Source organism: Bos grunniens, chromosome 25 (assembly GCF_055505025.1).
Source record: "Bos grunniens cultivar Pamir isolate PY7600 chromosome 25, Bosgru_T2T1.0, whole genome shotgun sequence".
Taxonomy (NCBI): Eukaryota; Metazoa; Chordata; class Mammalia; order Artiodactyla; family Bovidae; genus Bos; species Bos grunniens.
This window is the reverse complement of record NC_141189.1, coordinates 31,500,595-31,521,761: the sequence shown is the minus strand read 5'-3', so window position 1 is coordinate 31,521,761 and position 21,167 is coordinate 31,500,595. Positions and strand designations below refer to the sequence as shown.

At 48.1% G+C, this 21,167-nt stretch overlaps 1 protein-coding gene and 1 long non-coding RNA gene across 7 annotated transcripts in view; one reads left to right on the top strand and one right to left on the bottom strand.

Annotated features, from left to right (window-relative positions):
- The window catches only part of SNX29 (sorting nexin 29), a 591,305-nt gene extending 589,654 nt beyond the window's left edge, over positions 1-1,651 (top strand). For all 4 annotated transcript variants that reach the window (XM_086375716.1, XM_086375717.1, XM_086375714.1 and 1 more), the window contains one exon: positions 1,344-1,651. In XM_086375716.1, the coding sequence (XP_086231842.1) occupies positions 1,344-1,473 (130 nt within the window). In that variant the 3' untranslated portion in view covers positions 1,474-1,651. The remainder of the gene's footprint in view (positions 1-1,343) is intronic.
- The window catches only part of LOC147345390 (uncharacterized), an 84,902-nt gene continuing 64,445 nt past the window's right edge, over positions 711-21,167 (bottom strand). Inside the window, exons 3-4 of one of the 3 annotated variants that reach the window (XR_015154716.1) lie at positions 3,730-3,817; positions 711-1,156 (exon numbers count right to left, since the gene is read on the bottom strand). This is a non-coding gene — a long non-coding RNA (uncharacterized LOC147345390). The remainder of the gene's footprint in view (positions 1,157-3,729; positions 3,818-21,167) is intronic. The other 2 variants (XR_015154717.1, XR_015154715.1) reach the window with 2 other exon arrangements.

Here is a 21,167-nt window from a genome sequence, read left to right as displayed (position 1 = left end):
AGGCAGACTTTGTACCGTAAGTCTTAGAGTGAGCGCATGATGCTTTTAGCCCTCCTTCGGACTGTGAGCTCCACAGGGTCTGGAAGAATCCATTTTGCTGTTTACCCCTAGTGCCTTGCACAGTGCTTGGCCCACGTGGGTGTGCAAAGATTCATGGAGTAAACAAGTATATCCTTCAGGTGTTTTCTGTATACCCCTTCTACTGTGCTGTAACGTGGGTTGGAATTGAGAAATGGAATATTTCCTGCCATATCAATAAACAAAGGCTGTCATAGGCATCAGTAATTATGGATGGTGACCCCCCTGAGGAAACTCAGGAAGGAAAGAATACCCACCATTTAGCAGCCATCAGATTGCCGGCACTCCTTACTGTGAGCCCCTGGGAAACAAAGGATGAGGAAACTCGATACTGGCCCCAGACGGCTGAGGTGCACATCAAAGGAATGATTTCAAAGGAAGAGTCAGCCCGGGCTCTTGCATCTTCCCGTACATAGAAAAGTGCTAAATCCCTTAACTTGGGGATACCTGGTTTTCTTTAAACAACAACAACTTTTTGACATTCAGACTGCCTTCCCTTTGTTGCAAAACTTCTTTTAATATATATAACCTGGCTCCCCTCCTTGCCTCCTCGGAGCAGGTCTCTCAGGGACACTTGAGATGCTTTCTCTCGGCTTGAAGTCCAAACATTCCCAATGAATAAAACATAACTCTCAGCTTTTAGGTTGTATTTTTTAGGTCTGCAGAAGTGTACACCCTCTCTGGCCCGTAAACGCACGTCTGTTCCCCTTTGTTCGTGGGCTGCCGCCGTCTTGCGATGTGAGGGCTTTATATCCAGGACCAGCGAGCCCCTCACACTGGACTCGCAAGTAGTTCCCCATTTTTGGCTCGTTCACGCAGTGCTGTTGTGAACGCCCTTACAATTAGACGTGGGCAGACCTCTGATTATTCTTTTAGGATCGACTCCACCGGAATTCCGTCTCCTGGGTTTTCGCATCTTTTGACTTTTAAATGCAATGTTCTCCAGAGCAGTGTTTTTCTTTTCTCTTTGAAATGTGCCTTTGCTGAAGATCAGTGAAAATGGTGAGAAGAAAGCCAAGACCAGAATCTTCTTTCATCGACTTAAAAGAGGGTCCGGAACTGCGGCCCCACAACTGTGCTGGTCACGGCAGAGAGGAGGTTTATTTCTCCAGGTTGTTCTCGCCACCCAGCCAGGCAGCCGCCGTGGCCCTGAGCCACTCCCGCTGCTCCCCTCTCCCCCCTCAGCCCCCAGCGGCTGCCCTGCCTGTGACCAGTTGCCCTCAGAACTCCTGACTTACCCCGATTCTCCCCACTCTGTCTTACAGCGACATCACCCCTCCCGGAGACGCACTAACCAAGAACAGCCGGCCCAAAGTGGCTTCCCGCTTCCCCAAGCTGGCCCGAGGGCACCCCAGGGAGACACGCAACGTGGAGCCCCAGAGCGGTGACCTCTGACCTCGCCGGTACCCCGGACTTGGGCCCTACGTGCTGCGCCAGCCGTCTCCACCCCGGCCACGGCAGCTGGCCCCTGCCACCTCGGAGGGACCACCCTACCCCCACCGGTGAACCCCAGAGAGCACACCTGCCCTGCCAGGCGTGTGACACCCCGATTAAACTGGGCTGTGTGAGAGCAGGGCGACTCCTCGCTGGACGGATGTGGGCACGTGGGCCCTGCTCTCCCCGCGCCCCGCCTTGGGACTCAAGGGCCAGGCATTCCCCTTCCTCCAGCCCAGAGGCCAACTGGAGGGCTCAGAGTCAGAGCCCCCTGGTCGCGATGCACAAGTCTGTCTCATTTGGTCAGAAGTTTCATTCACCTCTTGACTCTTTCCCACGTGGGAATTCGAATGACTGTTACTTCCCTACCCCCGTTTAATGTAATTGCCTGCTACAACCTATGAACACGGAGAGGGAGCTAGTTCCTTTCCGCATACGCCCCACCAGGGATCAGTAGACACCCTAATTCTTGCCACCAGGTTCCAGGGAGACAGCCCCGTGGCCTTCGTGCAGCAGAGCCATTAGGGATGAGGAACTGTGGCTCTTGGAGAACTTCCTACCTCCTCTCTGGTTGGTTCTGGAAGGACTGGCCCCTGTAGGAAGCCTACATGTACCTGGTCAGGCCAGCCATCAGCAGCAACCTAGTGACCTGAACCAGAAAGCCCTGAGCTATCTAGGGGTTGGTGGCCTTGGCCGCCAAAGCCAAGAGGAGTCCTCAAGGCTTTGAAAGACTCGGTTCTGGGAAGTACTTCAGAAGCTTCTGTGGGCCTCTGGGGGTTCTGTGGAGCTCAGCGTGACTCTCTGTGAACTTGGGTGAATGTGACTCACTCTGAACAAATCATGATTGTCCCCTAAAGACAGCACATGTGTTGTTGGCCAGTATGCTCTCGGTGGGAGCAGGGCGCTGGGTGCATCCCAAGATTGACCTCTCTGCTCCCCCCATTCAGAGAGCACCCCACCACCAGCAGCAGCAGTTGGGAACAGGAGGAGAACAGCATCAGGTCCCCCCGTGGGACCAGAGCTGTTTGGCCAGTTTTAACATCCAGAAACGTGGAACTCTTCCCCACCCTGGGTAGGAGTCACCCTCGGCTGCTGATACAAAGGACCAAAAGGCGGCATAAATGTGTGAAAAGCAGAGGGCTGAGCACACCTCAGCCCATGCCTGGGTGAGCAATGTGGGTCATCATCGAGCCTGTAGTGGAAACCCTGGAAGGGCCAGCCTGGAAGGGCTGTGCCGCACGCCCCGTGCTCACCAGAGGGAGGCGTGTCAGAACTGACGTTTGCACACGGCCCTCCAGGGACTCAAGGAGGCTGCAGCAACTTCAGAGGGGACATTCTATCTGGTGAGCTAGGCCCAGGGGAGCGACACGAGCCGGCTGTCCTGCATGGATGGAGGTGGCAGTGTGTGTATGTGGGGGCCCTGCTGTCGGCCTGTGGGGGTCAGAGGACCCAAGGGACAGCGTGTCCCAGAAAGGCAGCATGGTTGGTTTCCCCCTCGTGTGCCCAGGGATCCACTGCGCATGCACCGTGCTGGAATCCCACGCCCCAGAGCACTGCCGTGAACATAGAGCCCTCCTCCACCCAGGCCTCCGGGACCATCTGGAAGTTCCAGCTGCCCCAGAGCTCCGCCCCGCACATGGGGCCCTCCACAGGGGTCACTTTGAGGCCAGCTGATGGCTGCACAGCCAGATCTGAACCCAGGGTGTCGTCTCTCTGTTCACGTGAGACCCAGAATAGATCCAGCACCCCAACATTCTCCAGGGTTCTGATCAGCCAGGCTGTGTTGGCGCCTGACCCCAAACACATCTGAGAACGATTTCTAGCCTCACCTTCTCCAGCTACCCCACCAAGAAGCAGCTTTGACGTTCTGTGCATGGAGTGAAAAAACAGCAAAAAAAGAAAAAAAGGCACCCAGAGCTACAGCAGACAGATGCTGAGCGAGAGGGAGACATAAGAGCACTCTCGGCCTGTATTTGGAAAGGAGCAGCTCTGCCTTCCTGTTTTTAAAGCTTAATTATTCATGGAAAGCTTGCCCTGCCCTCCCACACGCGGGTTGTAGAAAGCATGTTCCTAGGGGCCCTGCGGGGGCCCCTCCAGGCTGCTTGCCCTCTGTGCCCCCGTTTCTGTGACCCTGCAGAAACCCCGATCTTCAGTCCGTCTGGTTTCAGCTCAGATACGCATGTGACATGCACATCACAGCTCCTCCTCCAGCCTTACCTCTGGAGTCACATGGAATGTTCTGCCATGATAGAGCCCTGCTCACCAGGGCAGTGGGATGGACTTAGAAGGGGCAGACCACCAGCTCCTGGAGAAAGAGAACAAAAAACCCTGAGGTCCAGGCCGGGATGTGGCTCACAGAATGCCACCCCCCCCGAGGCCGTGTCATCATCTGTGCATCCACCCCCAATCTAAGTCAGGAGGCAGGATGTCCCCCCTGCCCCCGAGACCCATCAGGTGAAAGACAGCCCCCCAACAAAGGACCAGCTGACGCTGGCTTCTGTCTCCTTGATCAAAGATTCTTTAGCACCTAAGAAAGCGCTCCCCATTCTTCAGAAAGGAACAGAAGGGCCCTTCTGTCTCCAGGCCTTGACCCTCTTGGCGCCCCACCTGCCCTGGGAGCAGGAAGCGCCCCCTCCAAGTCCCCAGAGCACAGTCCAGCAGGCTGTTCAGGGGTGGCTTCAGCCGGGTTGGGATGGAAGCCCAGCCAGGTCCAGCTCCGTTCGCATCTCACAGAAAAAGCAGAGACATCTCTCCTTAAGAGAAAACCAGAGCTCCCAGGGAGTGAGGGCTGAGGCTGGTGTATACCTCACCAGCTTTCTCGGCCACCGCTCCGCAGCCCCTGTGGAATCCTGGCTCGAAACTGCACAGATCTCTCTACAGTCAGGCCCTGGGGGAAGAGGCGGCTTTCCCAAGAGGCTGTTGCACCTCACAGAGGTCACCGTGAACACCATAGCCTGGCCCATCTAAGGGCTTCCTGGCCACAGAAGGATCACTGACAGAGCTGCAGAGACAGGGTACCATCCTGTGAGTCCTGGCAAGAGGCGCGAGCAGTGAGAGAGAGGCTGGTGAGCCGGGGTGTGTGGACCAGGTGTGGTCGCTTGGGGCCTGTTAGGATGCCTTCTTTGATAACCGCTGGATTCGACAGCACTGCCAGGCTGTGTTGTGCCTTTCAGAACACAGAGGCAAAGTTGTTTACACCCCGGGACTGGTAACACAGTTGCAGCCAGTTCCGAGAGGCAGCGGGCACTGGAGGCCCGAGAATTCATTCCCAGATTTTGGGCCCGCAAACAGGAAAGAAGTCCCTCCGGGCAGCCCAGGGGATCCGAAGCTTTGCTGCTTTTGTCTCCTGACACCCAGCGCCCTGGCATCTGGGGCCTGGGGTGGCCTCTTTGCTCATGAGAGAGTGTGCCCACCAGAGGGCCCGGTCCCAGGGTCCCAGGCCTCAGCCCCCGTACCTCACCTGCTCACCTTCACAGGGGTGCAGCCTGGAGCCGCCAGCTGGCCCCACACCTAGAAACCAGAGCCCGTTCTCAGGTCCCAGCAGACCTCTCCTAACCAGTCACCTTCAGCATCCTTCATCCCTCAGCCCGGCAGCTTGGTGCCAGTGCCCGTGCACAGGAGGCGCCTTCCTCTAGGAGGAGGATCTCGCCTGGGCGTATCACTGACTGGATCCTCAGCCTGGAGCTGGGATGGGCAGCCTCCAAGACCTGTCAGAGGACCCTGAGCGGGAGCATCTGATGAGCTAAGAGCTTTCTCGAAGGAGCATGCCACGCTCAAGCTGCTACCCCAAAGGCAATAATGGTCTCAACTCTGCCTCAGTGTTCCCCTCCGGACAGTGCCACCCATGCTGAACCTCACCCCCGGGCTGGGTGCCCCCGGCAGGCAGGTGTCTGCTCACGAGCAAGGCCTTTTGCAACGATCATTTTTCAAAATATTGCACGTCGCTGCTTTACGTGTCTGCTGTTCAGATTGGCTTTTTGTGTTAATCGCACAGTTGCAGCACTAGATATTTTATCTAACCTTGCCAAAAATTTCATTTTTCCTGTTTCCCTAACACGTGGTCTTGATTATGTGTCTAAAAGAAAACTTCAGCTCCCGGATCGATAGGCGTGAGCAGGGAGCACTGCCCACCTCCACGCTCTGAGCAGAGCAGCCCTCTGCCCGGCCCGCAGTGGAAACGCCCCTCCCTGAGTTCGTCTCGGCATTTTAGACTGTCCCGTTTGCCACCCTTGCCTGCTGCCAGGAATGGGCCTGATTTTGGTAGTTCTCAGTTCTAACAATCAATGGGTTTCCTTACTTAATCAATTTCTGAAGAGAAGCAAAAAAAAAAAGGAAAGAAAACTGGTTTTTCTAAAAGATGGGTGAGCTTATACCAAGGATGAGCAACCCCACTAGAAGAATAGAAGAACGTCCGGATCCACGAGGGTTTCATGGTCCAGGGATTCAGTTGTTTGTGGCACAGGGATGATTTGCCATCCTCACCGAAGACCACTAGCTGACCTGCCAAGATGCCCCCCTTGCCCTCAGATCCCATCACTGCCTTCACAAACTGCAAGGGGAGAGGCCATGCCCCTCCGGCAGTTCTCTCTGCCATCGCTTGAGGCCATACAAGGGGACGACCTTTGCAACAGCTGGGACGGAAGACACAGAAGACGGGATCGCAGGTTTACAACCAGCATTGAGATGAGCTGGAGAATGGGCATTGCCAGGAGTGAGGGGGTGGTGGAGCTAATTAGGGCTTCTTATTACCTGGGATCCATCCTGGAAAGAATGTCTTTACCTCTGTAACCTTAGCGGCACCATCTCCGGCATCACCATTTGGTAAAACACACTGCTTAACTCATCAGATGCTGACTTGGTGGTGGAAGAATTCTTTTGACTACAGGCTCCATGGTGACCCGTGAGTGGGTCCCCGTGAGCCGTCTGTTCGAGGGGGAACCGGCGACAAATCTGGAGTCTATGGTCTGGATGGAAGCAAGGCTGAGAAGCCCACAGATGGGCTGCAAAACACGTGGTATTATCTTAACTACCCTCTTCCGTTACGGTTTACACGATAGAATTTTTAAACAAATGTGTTTAATTTTCTAAAATCTCTTGTATTAAAATTTTCCTTTGGAATAAGCTGTGGTAATTTTGTTACAATCTAGTTGAGACACACCTCTTTACAATGACAAAATTAAAACGGTTACATTTTCTAAATTAGATATTCGGTTTATGGTCTAATTCTCCGCGTCCATTCTTTTTCAGCAGTTGGGGATTAGGTGAAGTTTCAGTATACATTATAAAAACTTCTTATAAGGCCCTTCACCATTTCACATGTTACCCTGAACAACATGATTTGATTGGACAAGTATCACTTTTATTTGAAGTAGAGCAGGAGCTTATGTTGAGTTATTAGGCAGATCTATATTAATTGGAGATGTAGCATCAAAATTCTATACAGAAAAAAAATTCCCTTCATTATAGGTTCCTATTCACTCAGAAACCATTTTTGGGCACCTACTGTATACCATCATGCCAGGCCCTGGGCATACAGCAGTGGCCAAGGCAGAAAAGACCCCTGCCTTCTTGGACTAAGATTCCAAGTAAGACAGATGGACAATAATGTATATTTCTGTGTATCTGTCTATCTACACACACTTCCCTGGTGCCTTAGCAGTAAAGAATCTGCCTGCCAGTGCAGGAGACGCCAGAGACACAGGTTCAATCCGTGAGTCAGGAAGATCCCCTGGAGAAGGAAATGCCAACCTTCACCGGTATTCCCAGGAACATCCCCTGGACAGAGGAGCTTGGTGGGCTACAGTCCTTGGGGTTGCAAAGAGTCAGACACGACTGAGCATGCGTGTACGCATCTATCTAAACACACAGACCCTGTTTAAAATCAGCCCTGCAGACAGTTACCGACCACCGTAAGCTCCACAATGGACTTGGAGAAAGATCTCCTTCTAACAGTTCAAGCCAGGCTTTCTCGGCCTCACACCGATGACATTTGTGGCTGGATAGCTCTGGGGCGTGAAGACTGTCCTGTCACTAGTGCGATCAGCCCTGGTCTCCAACCCCTAAACGCCCTGGAACCTTTTCTGTTCTCACAACCAGATGTGACCACACATCCCTGGAGTGAGGAATGGTCCCCTGTTGAGAACCCTGAGGCTAGACCAGGGATTCTCTTGGCAAAAGTGACATTTAAGTTATGACCTGAAGGATGAGAAAAAATGCTACGCAGTCCCCTGCTCCCCACCCCAAATTTACATTGGCTTAAAAAATTCACCCCCTGCAACCAGGTATCTAACCTTTTTAACCAGGATAGTAAGAGGCCAGGTTGGCTTCCCTGGTGGCTCAGACGGTAAAGAATCTGCCTGCAATGCAGGAGACCCAGGTTTGATTCCTGGAATCTGGAACATTCCCTGGAATGGCTACCTACTCCAGTATTCTTGCCAGGAGAACACCATGGACAGAGGAGCCTGGTGGGCTACAGTCCATGGAGTCGCAAAGAGTCGGACATGACTGAGTGACTAAGCACACGCTCTAATGAGATCGGTATTTAAAAGGCATCCCAGCAAATCATGGGAGATGCTGCCCAGGGGCCCACAAGGGATACTGCAGACCCCTCAGCCCAGGGCTGTGGGAAGGGTACTTCCAGGCTGATACGAGAGAGGAGGGACCAGCGCTGCTTTTCGAGGGCGTGTACGTGGACCACATTGCGCCTGCGCTCTCCAGCCTCCAGGTCACTTAACCCTTTGGCCACCACAGTGCATCCCCCACTTGGACAGATGAGAAAGAGAAAACTACGTGCAGGCCGAGTGTGGGCCCTAGTGCCCCAGCCTCGAGGCGGAGGAGCAGCAGGACTGTCTCCATCGTGCCCACAGCCAGGACTGTCCTGGCCACACTGTGATTGGCCCAGGCCACCCTCCCTCACATCCAGTGTGCATGCAGCAACCTCCCTGTTCTCTCTGGCCTCTCCCAAGGGATGTCTCGGCTCCTCAGCCATCTCCAAGCACAGCTGACCCCCCAGCTGGAGGCTGTCTCCTTGATTATCCTCAGTCCATATTCCCAAGGGCTTCCCTGGTAGCCCTACTGGTAAAGAATCCGCTTGCAACACAGGAGACCCCGCTTCAATTCTTGGGTCAGGAAGATCTGCTGGAGAAGGAATAGGCTACCCACTCTAGTATTCATGGGCTTCCCTGGTGGCTCAGCTGGTAAAGAATCCACCTGCAGTGTGGGAGATCTAGGTTCAATCCCTGGGTTGGGATTGAACTTGCTTCCCTACTGTAAACCACTTTGCCTCCTTAAAAACCTCAAGTCCTCAGGAGCTCATGCCATCCACCTGTATCACCCTCTATGTCTAGGCTTGGACTCGTCTATTGACCTCCGAGCTGCTTCTCACACACTGATGATTAATTCATCACTCAGGGCCCCTTGATCCCCTCCAGCCACACCCCACCTCTCTCTCCTCTGAGCTTTTCCTTCTCCAGAGGCCATTCCCCTGTGTCACTTGCAGCTTTTCAAGACCAAGGGACACAGCGGCCATCAGCACACACCTCTGCAATCCTGACTTCAGATTCTCTGCTCTGATCCACTCTACCTCCTAGCTCTTCTCTCTAGTGGCCCCCACCCCAGTGACAGCTCTTCAAATTCTTCAGGAATGCTGTCATCTTAAAAAACTCTGTCCTCAGGACTTCCCTGGTGGCCCAGGCTTAAGAAGCCACCTGCCAATGCAGGGACACAGGCTTGATCCCCGGTCTGGGAAGCTTCCACGTGCTGCAGAGCAACTAAGCCCATGCAACACAACTAACGAGCCAGCACTCTGGGGCCCCAAAGCCTCAGTGACTGAGCCTGCATGCCTAGAGCCTGTGCTCTGCAACAAAAGAAGCCACAGCAATGACAAGCCCCCGCTCACCACAACTCGAGAGAAGGCTGAGCAGCAATGAAGACCCAGTGCGGCCAAAAATAACCAAAACACAAGATCCTGCCCTCCTCTTTGCCAAGCCCCCGCCTTTCCCAGCATTGGTTCTGTGGCCCATGCCGATCACTGCTCCCTTGGGGTCATCCCAGTCTGCCCTGCATCTCCTTCATACTTGCTTGGTAAAAACCCAGCCCTAGTCAAGCTCAACTGACAAGCTAGTCTAGAAGCCAGTATCATTTGTAACTTTGGTTTGTAACTCCATATTTTGTTTTTGACATAATTTAAGAGACTAATGCATTTAAAAGAATTACTTGTTTATGTTTGGGGGCATACAATATATAAAGATGTATGAAGGGAATGGGGATAGAGCTGTAAAGGAGCATAGGTTTTTTGTTACTAATTGTTATGAATTCAACTTATTATTCAAATTAACTTCAGGTTGTTAAATGTAATCCTCATGATAATCACAAAACAGCTGTAGGATATACACAAAAGGAGATGGAAAGGAACATTCATGACGAAAGATAGGAATGCGTAGAATGAGGGACAAAAAAGCTATGAGACTTATGGAAAACATAGCAATAACTGAATAAGTCCTTCCTTATCAGTAGTTACTTTAAATATAAATGGATTAAACTTTCCAGCCGAGACGAAGATTGGCAGAAAGAATAAAAACACATAATCCAACTATATTCTGTCTACAGAAGATTTACTTTAGATCTAAGACCACAAATAGATTGAAAGTGAAACCATAGGATAAGATATTCCAGGCAAGTAGTAACCAAAAGAGGTCAGAAGTGGCTATACCAATAATAAACAAAATAGATTTTAATGAAAGTTTCAATACAGGAAGAAGCTATGACAGTTATAGGCATTTACATACCTCATAATAGGTGATCAAATATAAAAAACAAAAAACTCATAGAATTGAAAGGAGAATCAGACAGTTCTACAGTAGTCCATGGTGTTGCAAAGAGCCAGACACAACTGAGCGACTAACACTTTCCCAATAATACCTGGTCACTTCAATACCCCACTCTCAATAGTAGACAGAACAGCCAGACAGAAAATAAGGAAGGAAGGAAATGTAATTGGCTTACTGAGTTAAATCCTCTCACAGACACACACGGGGCACCCTACCAACAGCAGAAGCACACGCATGCTTCTGAAGTGCATGTGGGACATTTTCCAGGGTAGACCATATGCTAGGCCACAAGTCAAGTCTCAACAGATTTTTTTTTTAAAGATAAGATTTCATACAACATATCTTCTTCAACCTGATGGGATAAAGTTAGAAATCAGTAATAGAAGGAAAATGGAAAATTCACAAATTCATGAAAAACAACATGAACAGCCCATGGATCAAATAAATTGTGAAAAATTTATAGAAAATACTCCAAGGACTTCAAGACACTGAAAATACAGCATAGCAAAACCTATGGGATACAATGAAAGCAGTGACAAGGGGGAAGTTCACAGCTATAAATGCTTTTATTAAAAAACTAGGATGACCTAAAACCACCACTCTAATCTTGAGGCAGGAGGAAGATGCCCCTGCTCCTTGAGGTAAGCAGTAGTTTGTTCCCTGTGGCCAGAAAGCCCCAAATTTCAATAGCAGGACAATGAGAGAGGAGGCTGGGCCCAGGATATAAGAGACCACATATTTCTCATTCTCAAAGTCAAGGAAACCCTCCCAACTAGAAAGCTCCTTGGAGGTCAAAAAGGGGAGTGATGCCAAGGCTACCCACAAGCCTTTCCATCTTGGCTGAGAGATGTATGTACACAGAGGAGGACCCTGAGATATACCAAAGACAGACTCAGAACCAGGCAAAGGGAGATGGCTGGCCAAAGAGCACCCAGAGAGATACCCCACGTAAGTGATTTAAGCTACCCAAAGGCTGAGACTGACCGAGTCAGCCTGTATATCTATCTACATGCACTGTACTCCTTTTCCTCCTAATAAACAGTTTATCTATTTCACTACTTTCTATCTTTGTGGGAATTCTTTTCTGCAAAGCCAAAGGGCCAGGGCCCTTGCCCCTGACCACTGGTCTGGTGGCTAGGATCTGGTGCTCTCACTGACATGACCTGACCTTAATCTCTGGCTCAGAAACCGAAACCCTGCTCCAAGCCACTGCAGGCTGAGGCCACCTGACATTATACTTGCTGCTGAAGCCTGGGAATTCAGAAAGTCAAGGTAAAGCAAGGGCTTCCCCCAGCTGCGGCTTGAGGCTCTTGACCCACTCTTGCTTGCTTTCAGAACCCACAGAGCATAACTTCTATCTGTCCACAGCCTTTTGGCTCCCTGCCAACACTGGGGGTGTCGAGGGGATCTCCCAGGGGCCGTGCAGATTCAAATAATGCTTGGGTGACAGCTGGCACTGTCCTTTGGGACATGGTGGAAATGTGATTTCTGACCACAGAGGAGCCCAAGGGGTCGCACTCTCCCTCTCTCATCCCATGTGGAATGTTCCACCAGAGTTTTCTTTCCTACCTTACTCACACAACAAAGTCTCTTTCTTACTTCCTATCTCTATGTCCTTTTAGAGAAGAAATCCTGCACATTATCCCTAAACTGCATCCCTGCCACTGTCAAACCCAGTGCTGTCTCTGTCAGATAAAACCATCAGGATGATTCCCAATTCTACCTTAGCCACCAGACAGGTAGCGCAAAGGAGTTGCGGTTCTTCTGCTGTCTAGTCTCTCCCTTCACCCCGTGCCCATGAGAGTTTCTGCCCTCCTGGCCCTCAAGGGCCTTAAATCCCATGACATCGTCCATAGCACCCAACTCCAATTTCTTCAAAGGTTCCTCTTTGCATCTATCGGACCCCCTTCACTCCAGGCCTTGGCAGTGGGCACACTGCTATGGAGAGCTTATCAGGCTGGCAGCCACCCAGAAGCCCAAATCATAAACTCTGTAGATGTTTAGTTGTAAGAAACCTGCCCCAGCATAGAAGACTTGTCACGGGACGTCAGCTCTATAGACAAAGGATCCCTCTTCAGGAATGTCTTGACAACCCGTCTGTACTGGTTCAAATGTCCTCCCCTGGCCACGTGGGGAGGCACCTTGTGCAAGATACCAAGGAAGACCAGAAATGTCTGGTCAGAAATCCACAGGAGAAATCTATGCTTGAAACCCCATCAGGTTTGAAGGGAATTCAGGTGATGCCCCAAACCTCTTCAGGTTGAAGCCTCCTCATAAATGTGTCCAGGACCCTGGATTCTGTACCTCTCTTGTTCTTGGCTGCAGGTCACCCCACGTGGGAGAATCCATCTCCAAGCCAAAAGAAACACCTCTGGAGTATATCTCTAAGAACTGGGTATTTTTTAAATAGAAGGGCTAAGAAAGGAAAACCTTAAGTTCTATTGTAGCAGTGCCTGGCCTTTGTATAAGTTAGGGAATGAAAAAAAATGACCTGAAAACGGGTCTCTAAATGATATCATGCTGCAATTGGATCTTCGTTGCCTCAGGAAAGTAGACTGAGGTTCCCTATATTCAGATTTTCATGGTCCTTAACAAAACCCTGCCCTATATGACTCTTGTAATTTAAAACCTGGGGAAGCAGAAAACTCTCCCGACATTTTAGGTGATCCCCTTCTAAGCTCTCCCATCTCTCGGGGGAAACTAAGCTCCCCCTTCTCCCGACAGTACCCCTTCTTCTCCAGCATCACCGACTTTTCTTGGTCCTCCTGACCAATCCCAAACTCCATCTCCCTGTGTCCCTCCATTACTCCAAAGAAAGAGAGACCAGTCCCTCTGAGGTGACCTGCAGCAAAACTCCCTATGACCCAGGATCAGGAAAATTCTGCCCTCCTAGGGAAGGCTGAATGGCAAAGGCACAGTCGGAGTACATGTGCCCGTCTCTTTAACTGACTTAGCCTGATGCACACAGAAACCGGGCCGGTTTTCTGAAGACCCCTGTAACCTTGCTGAAGAGTTTCATGCCCTCACTCTGGTCCATGATTTAACTTGGAAGGATGTCCAAGCAGTCCTCTCTGCTTGCTGTACTCCTCAAGAAACACAGAATCTGGACAGTAGCCCAGGGACGCACTGACCAGAGAGACTGCCATCAGTCCCAAAGGGGAAGCGGGGCTCCTGCTACCAAGATGGCCCTGCTGGACGACTGAGGCGGCCTGGAGATTCCGGGGGCGCCCCGCAGTGAGACATCTATCTCCATCGAGAAACCCCAGAGAGTCTTTGACAAGGCAGGTAAGAAAATTGATTACTTGATATGAGAGCCACTTGCTCTGTCTTAATTTCTCACATTGGACCTCTCTCCTCCAAAAGTTCTACCACGACTGGTGTTGATGAAAAGCCTCACACTCTTCACTTCCCTGGGCTCTCACTTCCCAGTTCCAGCAGCGGTTGATTTCAGATGCCCTTTTAGCCGCACCTCAGTGGCCAACCCTTGTCCTTGGGAGGGACCTCCTGAGTTCCCTTGGGGCCATACCAAGCAGTCCCTTATCTTGACTCTCAGACAGACCAGCCGGAAAAGCAAGGTCCTATTCCCAGCTATAATCTTCACTGCAGGACGAAGGAATCCTTGAAAGGGCCCAATTTGTAAGAATGCCCAACTTGTAAGAATTAGCCTTAGGCCAGAAACCGCCTATTTTAACAAGAGACAATAAAGTTCCCCATAAAGTTGGAAGCAAAGAAGGGTTTTACAACCCCTCATGGATACTTACAAGTACTTACTAGTCTTTACAGATACCTTTACTGGATGGATAGAGGCTTTCCCTACTAGAACAGAGAGGGCAACTGAAGTGGCTAAGGCTCTTCTAAGGGAAATTATTCCTAGATTCAGGTTGCCCCATCACCTTCAGAGTGACAAAGGACCTCTGTAGCCAAGCAAAACTCAACAGGTTTTGCAGGCTTTAGGAATTAAATACCACCTCCATTCAGCCTCAGGAAAAGTGGAATAGGCCAATCATACCCTAAAGAAAACCTTGGCAAACTGCCAGGAAACGTCAGAGTTGCAGTATCACCTGCTGCCAGTAGCTCTCTTAAGGGTCAGGGCAGCCCCTAAAACAACCACTAAGTTAAGCCTTTTTGAAGTGACATACAGAAGGCCATTCCTTATTCTAGACATGCTAACTGACCCAGAAACCCAGCCTCATCTTAAATGATTATAAATCTAGGTCACGTCCAGATATGGCAACAGACTACAGTCCTCTCCAGATGACAGTCCAAGACACTTGTAAGCCCTGGACACTGGGTACTTTTACAGATCTGGAAGAATAGTCCCCTGGTGACCAGCTGCTCCCAAAATGAAAGGGTCCTTACCCATAGCACTTCAACTCCAGGGGAGTCACCAGCTGGGTTCATTGGTCCAGGATTAAGCCTGTCCCCATTGATACATTACAGGAACCTGAAGACCCACATTCCAGCCATCCCTGTGAATCCATGCCTTTCTTTGAGTCTCCACAGGATTCAAAGGATGTAGGATAACCTGAAAATTCCAGGTGGATATTGAGCCACTCCAAGACCTGAAGCTCTTATTCAAAAAGATTAGAAAGACTTCTGAGACCCTAGGCTGGGAACCGAAACCCTGTTCAAGCTACTGCAGGCCAGAGGCATCTGAGATCAATCTTACAATTTCAGGAACCAGTAAAAAAAGAACAAACTAAACTCAAAGTTAGCAGAAAGAAGGAAATAACAAAAGTTCGAGCAGAAATGAAGTGGAGAATGGAAAGGAAAGATAAAATTAATGAAAGTTGTTTAACAAATCAACAAAATCGACAAACCTATAGCTAGATGGACTAAGGGGAAAAAGTGATGCCTGAACTTGCTAAAAGCAGAAATGAAAATGGGGACATTACTAGTGATTCTACAGAAATAAAAAGGATTATGAGTACCATGACTAATCTTATGCCAACAAGTTGGATAACCTAGATGAAACAGACAAATTTCTAGAGCCACAAAATCTACCAAGACTGGATCAAAGAAATAGAAAAGCTGAACGAGCTTATATATAACTAGTAAGAAGATTGAATTATTATCAGTCTCTCAAGAAAGGAAAGGCCTGGACCTGATGACTTTACTGGTGAATTCTGCCAAACATTTAAAGAGCTAATTCCAATCCTCAAACTTTCCCCCCTAAAATTGAAGAGAGCAAAATCTGGGAGAACGAGATGGCAGAGGAGTAGGTGGACGTGGAGTATCTCTCTCTCCACGGATACATCAGGAATACACCTTCAGACACAGAACACTGGCTGAGAGCAGACAGGAGAAACTTGACCAGTGGAAAAGGATATACAGAACTATGCAAAACCCGGTAGGAGGAAGGAACTAGGGGGAAAAGCAGGAGTGTTAGTAGGATTGGACCTCCCCTCAGCAGGTGGGGCAACTGAAGCAGGGGTCCGATCCCCACATCAGGGCAACTGTCTGAGTCAGAGGAGAAACATTTAAGGCTGAGAGTGAAACAGCTGATCAGTGGCAGCCTAAATGGAATGAGAATCAGACAGTCCTTGCCGCTGCCATACACACCCCGGATAGGGATGCCGGTCCCCTGGAAGGTGCAGCAGCTGGGAGCTGGAGTTTAGGGATTGTGGACCAATCCCAGGGGGAGGGCTGCTGTTGACTGTGGAGAGATGGATTGAGGAGATGTGAGGAAGGAGATTATGGTACAAAATGCCTGTGGAGGAAAGCCAGGAAGCCATGGAAGCAAGAAGATACTATTGAGTCACCTGTAGGGGGTGGAACCATCACCATAGCCTCTCTCTCCCCACACGCCAGCATTGGCAGCTGAACAATAGAGAGGCTGGCCCATCAAACGCCTGAGGTACTAAACTCCAGAGTAGGACCCCACCCAGGGTGCCCCTTAAGTGCCTGAACTACTGAACAAAAGAGAAGGACCCCAGGTAAGGTAGCCCTCTAAGTGCCTGAATGGGCGGAGCTATGGAGAAAGACCGGCCAAAGAGGCCTTCTGATCACCAGCTACAAGAGGCTTGAAAAAAGACTCAGATAGGGCCATAACTCCTGGGGCAGAGGCAGTCTGTGTCCCTGCACACTTGGCACCACCAGGGTCCCTGCAGGCCAAGCAGCTGCACCACCTTCACACTCAACTCTCACTGGGACACGTCTATGTCTGCAGGGTTTCTTTGGTCATGTCCAACTCTGTGGCCCTGTAGACTACGGCCTGCCAGGCCTCTCTGTCAGGGGTGTTCTCCAGGTAAGAATACTGGAGCGTACTGGCCAATACTGGTTGCCACACCCTTCTAGAGCACTATTATTTCCTGCTGCCCTAGCTGCCAACTCCCCTGAGTATCTGGTGCTGCCAGAACCCCTGAGACCCAAGCAGCCGCACCACCTCCACACCTGGCAGAGGTGGAAATAAAACCACAATTGAAACCCAGGGGCAGTGTGGCTAAGGGAGAAGACCCAAAACCTTCCCACCAGTTGTACAAGCTGCAGATTAAATCCATATGATCAACTAGCCAGACTCTGGGTCCATGGAATATATAAAAGGTCATTGAGAGCTCCCACAAAAGAAAACACATTACTTCCAATAGCTGTGGGCATTGGAGGCAAGAACACACTAGGACCAGATTAGAATCTGAGCTGCCCCGACAGCAGGTCCAGAGACCAGCACAGTGTTGGAGGGCATCCCTAGGGAGGTGAGGTGGACTGACTCCCAGCAAGGGAAAGGACTCTGACAGCAGTGACTCAAGAAAAGCATTTATTATTCTTATGTTTTGACTTGTTCTATAGATTCTTTTGGAATTTTTTTCTCCCCTACCCCACCCTGTTGTAGTTGTCGATTTTATTCGCACTATGAAATCTAAGCTTTTGAGCTTTTTTTCCCTCAGTCACATTTTTTATAGTTGTTATAAATGTCTGCCTCTACGTTGGGCTTTTGCAGTTCTGTGGAGCTTTTTTTTCCTTTCCTTTTTAATTTTAATTTTTAAACCTATTATTATTTTTTCTACATTTATTCCCTTGCTTGCTTCTCCTACTATTCTTTTCCTTGCAGTTAATCTTTAATGTATATAAATCATCTTTATCTACCTCTAACTTTGCATATCTATTCTTTCTTTTCTTTCTTTCCTTTCCTCTCAACATATATGTTAGTTTTATTTTCATTGCTTTATCCCCCAATCGGCACCTTGCTTTAGTTTTGCTTTCCAGTTTGTGCTTTAGTTAGTTTTGTTCTTAACTGGTAGATTTAATTTTTAGTCTCCTTTGTCCGTTGGATCAATCTATTGTACTTTACTTTTGTTGGACTGTTTTGATTTTGCTTATGGGTGTATCTGTATATGTGTATATTCAGTCACACTTTTTACTGTTGTTATAAACCTCTGCCTCTACATTGGGCTTTTGCATTTCTGTGTTTTCCTTTTGTTTTTCTTCTTTTTTCTTTTCTCTTTTTTATAATTTTTTTCAAACCTACTATATTTTGTCTACACTTATTCCTTTGCCTTTCCTACTGTTCTTTTCCCCTTGCTGTTAATCTTTAATGTATATAATTATACATATATATAAATATATATAATGTATATAATCTTCATCTACCTTTATTTAACTTTGCATATCTATTATTTTTTTTCTTTTCTTTCTTTCCTTTCCTCTCAACATATTCGTTAGTTTTGTTTTCATTTATTTATTCCCCACTTGGCACTCTGCTTTAGTTTTCTTTTCCGGTTGGTGCTGTAGTTAGTTTTGTTCTTAACTGGTAAATATAATTTTTGATTTCCTTTGTTTACCAGGTGAATCTACTGTACTTTATTTAAGTTGGACTGTTTTGACTTCGGTGGAAGTTCTAGCCAGAGCAATTACGCAAGAAAAAGAAATAAGAAGCATCCAAATTATAAAAGAAGAAGTAAAATCCTTTCTATTTGTTGATAAGATCTTATATGTAGAAAACCTTAAAGATTCTGCAAAACGAAATAAACAAACAGAGATAATAACTGTTAGAGACAATAAATTTCAGCAAATTGTAGGGGACAAAGTCAACACAAAAAAATCAGTTGTACTTCTGTACATTAACAATGAACAGTTTAAAAGGAAAATTATGGAACAGTTCACCTGACAATAGCATGAAAAAAAAATACTTGGGTGTTAACCAAAGAGGTAAAAGACTTGTAAATAAATTATAAGACATTGCTGAAAGAATGATAAGTCATAAAATAGTAGAAACACATATCATGCTCATGGTCAGAAGATTTAATATTAAGATGTCACTACCCAAAAGAATTGACTGATTTAATGCAATCCCTATCAAAATCCCAATGACTTTTTTTTTTTTTTGCAGAAATAGAATGTGTGTGTTAGTTGCTCAGTCATGTCTGACTGTAGCCCGCCAGGCTTCTCCGTCCATGGGATTCTCCAGGAAAGAATACTAGAGTGGATTGCCATTCCATTCTCTAAGAAATAGAATGATCCATTTTAAATTCACATGGAAGTTCAGGGGACCCCAAAGAGCTAAAACAATCTTGAAAATCAGTAAGTCAGAAGACTCACATTTCTTGATTTCAAAATTTTTAACAAATTCATCAAAACAGTGTGATAGTGACATGACTAGAATAGAATGGGGAACCTAGAAACAAACCCTTGCATATATGGCCAAATCACTCATTGACAAGGGTGTCAAGACCATTCACTGGGGAAAGGACAGTCTTTTAACAAATGGGAAAACTGATTGTCCATGGGGAAAAAGAAGTTGGATCCTTGTTTAACACCATGTACAAAAATTATCTCAAAAGAGATCAAAGACCTAAATAAATGTAAGACCTACAACTATGAAAGTCTTAGAAGAAAACAAAAAGGGAAAGCTTCACAACATTGGATTTGGCAATAATTTCTTGAATATAACACCAGAGGCACAGGCAACAAAAGAAATGGACAAATTAGACTTATGAAAAAATTTAAGCATTTTGGACATCAGAAGACATAATGAACAGAGTAAGAAAGCAACCCAGAGAATGGAAGAAAATACTGGCAAATAAAATTTTTGATAAGTAATTAACATCTTCAGTTAAGTTGGTCACTCATGTCTGACTCTTTGCGACCCCATGAACCACAGCACACCAGGCCTCCCTGTCCATCACCAACTCCCAGAGTCCACCCAACAATGTCCACTGAGTCAGTGATGCCATCCAACCATCTTATCCTCTGTCGTCCCCTTCTCCTCCTGCCCTCAATCTTTCCCAGCATCAGGGTCTTTTCAAATGAGTCAGCTCTTCTCATCAGGTGGCCAAAGTATTGGAGTTTCAGCCTCAGCATCATTCCTTCCAATGAACACCCAGGACTTATCTCCTTTAGGATGAACTAGTTGGATCTCCTTGCAATCCAAGGGACTCTCAAGAGTCTTCTCCAACAGCACAGTTCAAAAGCATCAATTCTTCGGTGCTCAGCTTTCTTTATAGTCCAACTCTCACATCCATACATGACTATTGGAAATGCCAAAGCCTTTGACTGTGTGGATCACAATAAACTGTGGGAAATTCTGAAAGAGGCACCTGATCTGCCTCTTGAGAAATCTGTATGCAGGTCAGGAAGCAACAGTTAGAACTGGACATGGAACAACAGACTGGTTCCAAATAGGAAAAGGAGTACATCAAGGCTGTATATTGTCACCCTGCTTATTTATTTAACTTATATGCAGAGTACATCATGAGAAATGCTGGACTGGAAGAAACACAAGCTGGAATCAAGATTGCCGGGAGAAATATCAATAACCTCAGATATGCAGATAACACCACCCTTATGGCAGAAAGTGAAGAGGAGCTAAAGAGCCTCTTGATGAAAGTGAAAAAGGAGAGTGAAAAAGTTGGCTTAAAGCTCAACATTCAGAAAACTAAGATCATGGCATCCGGTCCCATCACTTCATGGGAAATAGAGGGGAAACAGTGGAAACAGTGTCAGACTTTATTTTTTTTTTGGCTCCAAAATCACTGCAGATGGTGACTGCAGCCATGAAATTAAAAGACGCTTACTCCTTGGAAGAAAAGTTATGTCCAACCTAGATAGCATATTCAAAAGCAGAGACATTATTTTGCCAACAGTTCCAGCTAGTCAAGGCTATGGTTTTTCCTGTGGTCATGCATGGATGTGAGAGTTGGACTTTGAAGAAGGCTGAGCGCCGAAGAATTGATGCTTTTGAACTGTGGTGTTGGAGAAGACTCTTGAGAGTCCCTTGGACTGCAAGGAGATCCAACCAGTCCATTCTGAAGGAGATCAGCCCTGGGATTTCTTTGGAAGGAATGATGCTAAAGCTGAAACTGCAGTACTTTGGCCACCTCATGCGGAGTTGACTCATTGGAAAAGACGCTGATGCTGGGAGGGATTGAGGGCAGGAGAAGGGGATGACAGAGGATGAGATGGCTGGATGGCATCACCGACTGATGGACGTGAGTCTGAGTGAACTCCGGGAGTTGGTGATGGACAGGGAGGCCTGGCGTGCTGCGATTCATGGGGTCGCAAAGAGTCGGACACGACTGAGCGACTGAACTGAACTGAACTGACTAGTTGGACCTCTGTTGACAAAGTAATGTCTCTGCTTTTCAATATGCGGTCTAGGTTGGTAATAACTTTCCTTCATCTAGAATATGTAGAAAACCGCAAAACTCAACAACAAAACCCAATTCAAAAATGGTCAAAAAGGGGGTTTCCTGGTGATCTATTAGTCAAGCACCTGTCCTGCAATGCAGGAGATGAGAGTTCAATCCCTGGTCTGGGAAGAGCCCACATACCAAGAGGCAACTGAGCCTGTGCGCCACAACTATTGAGCCTGTGCTCTGGAGCCTGCGAGCT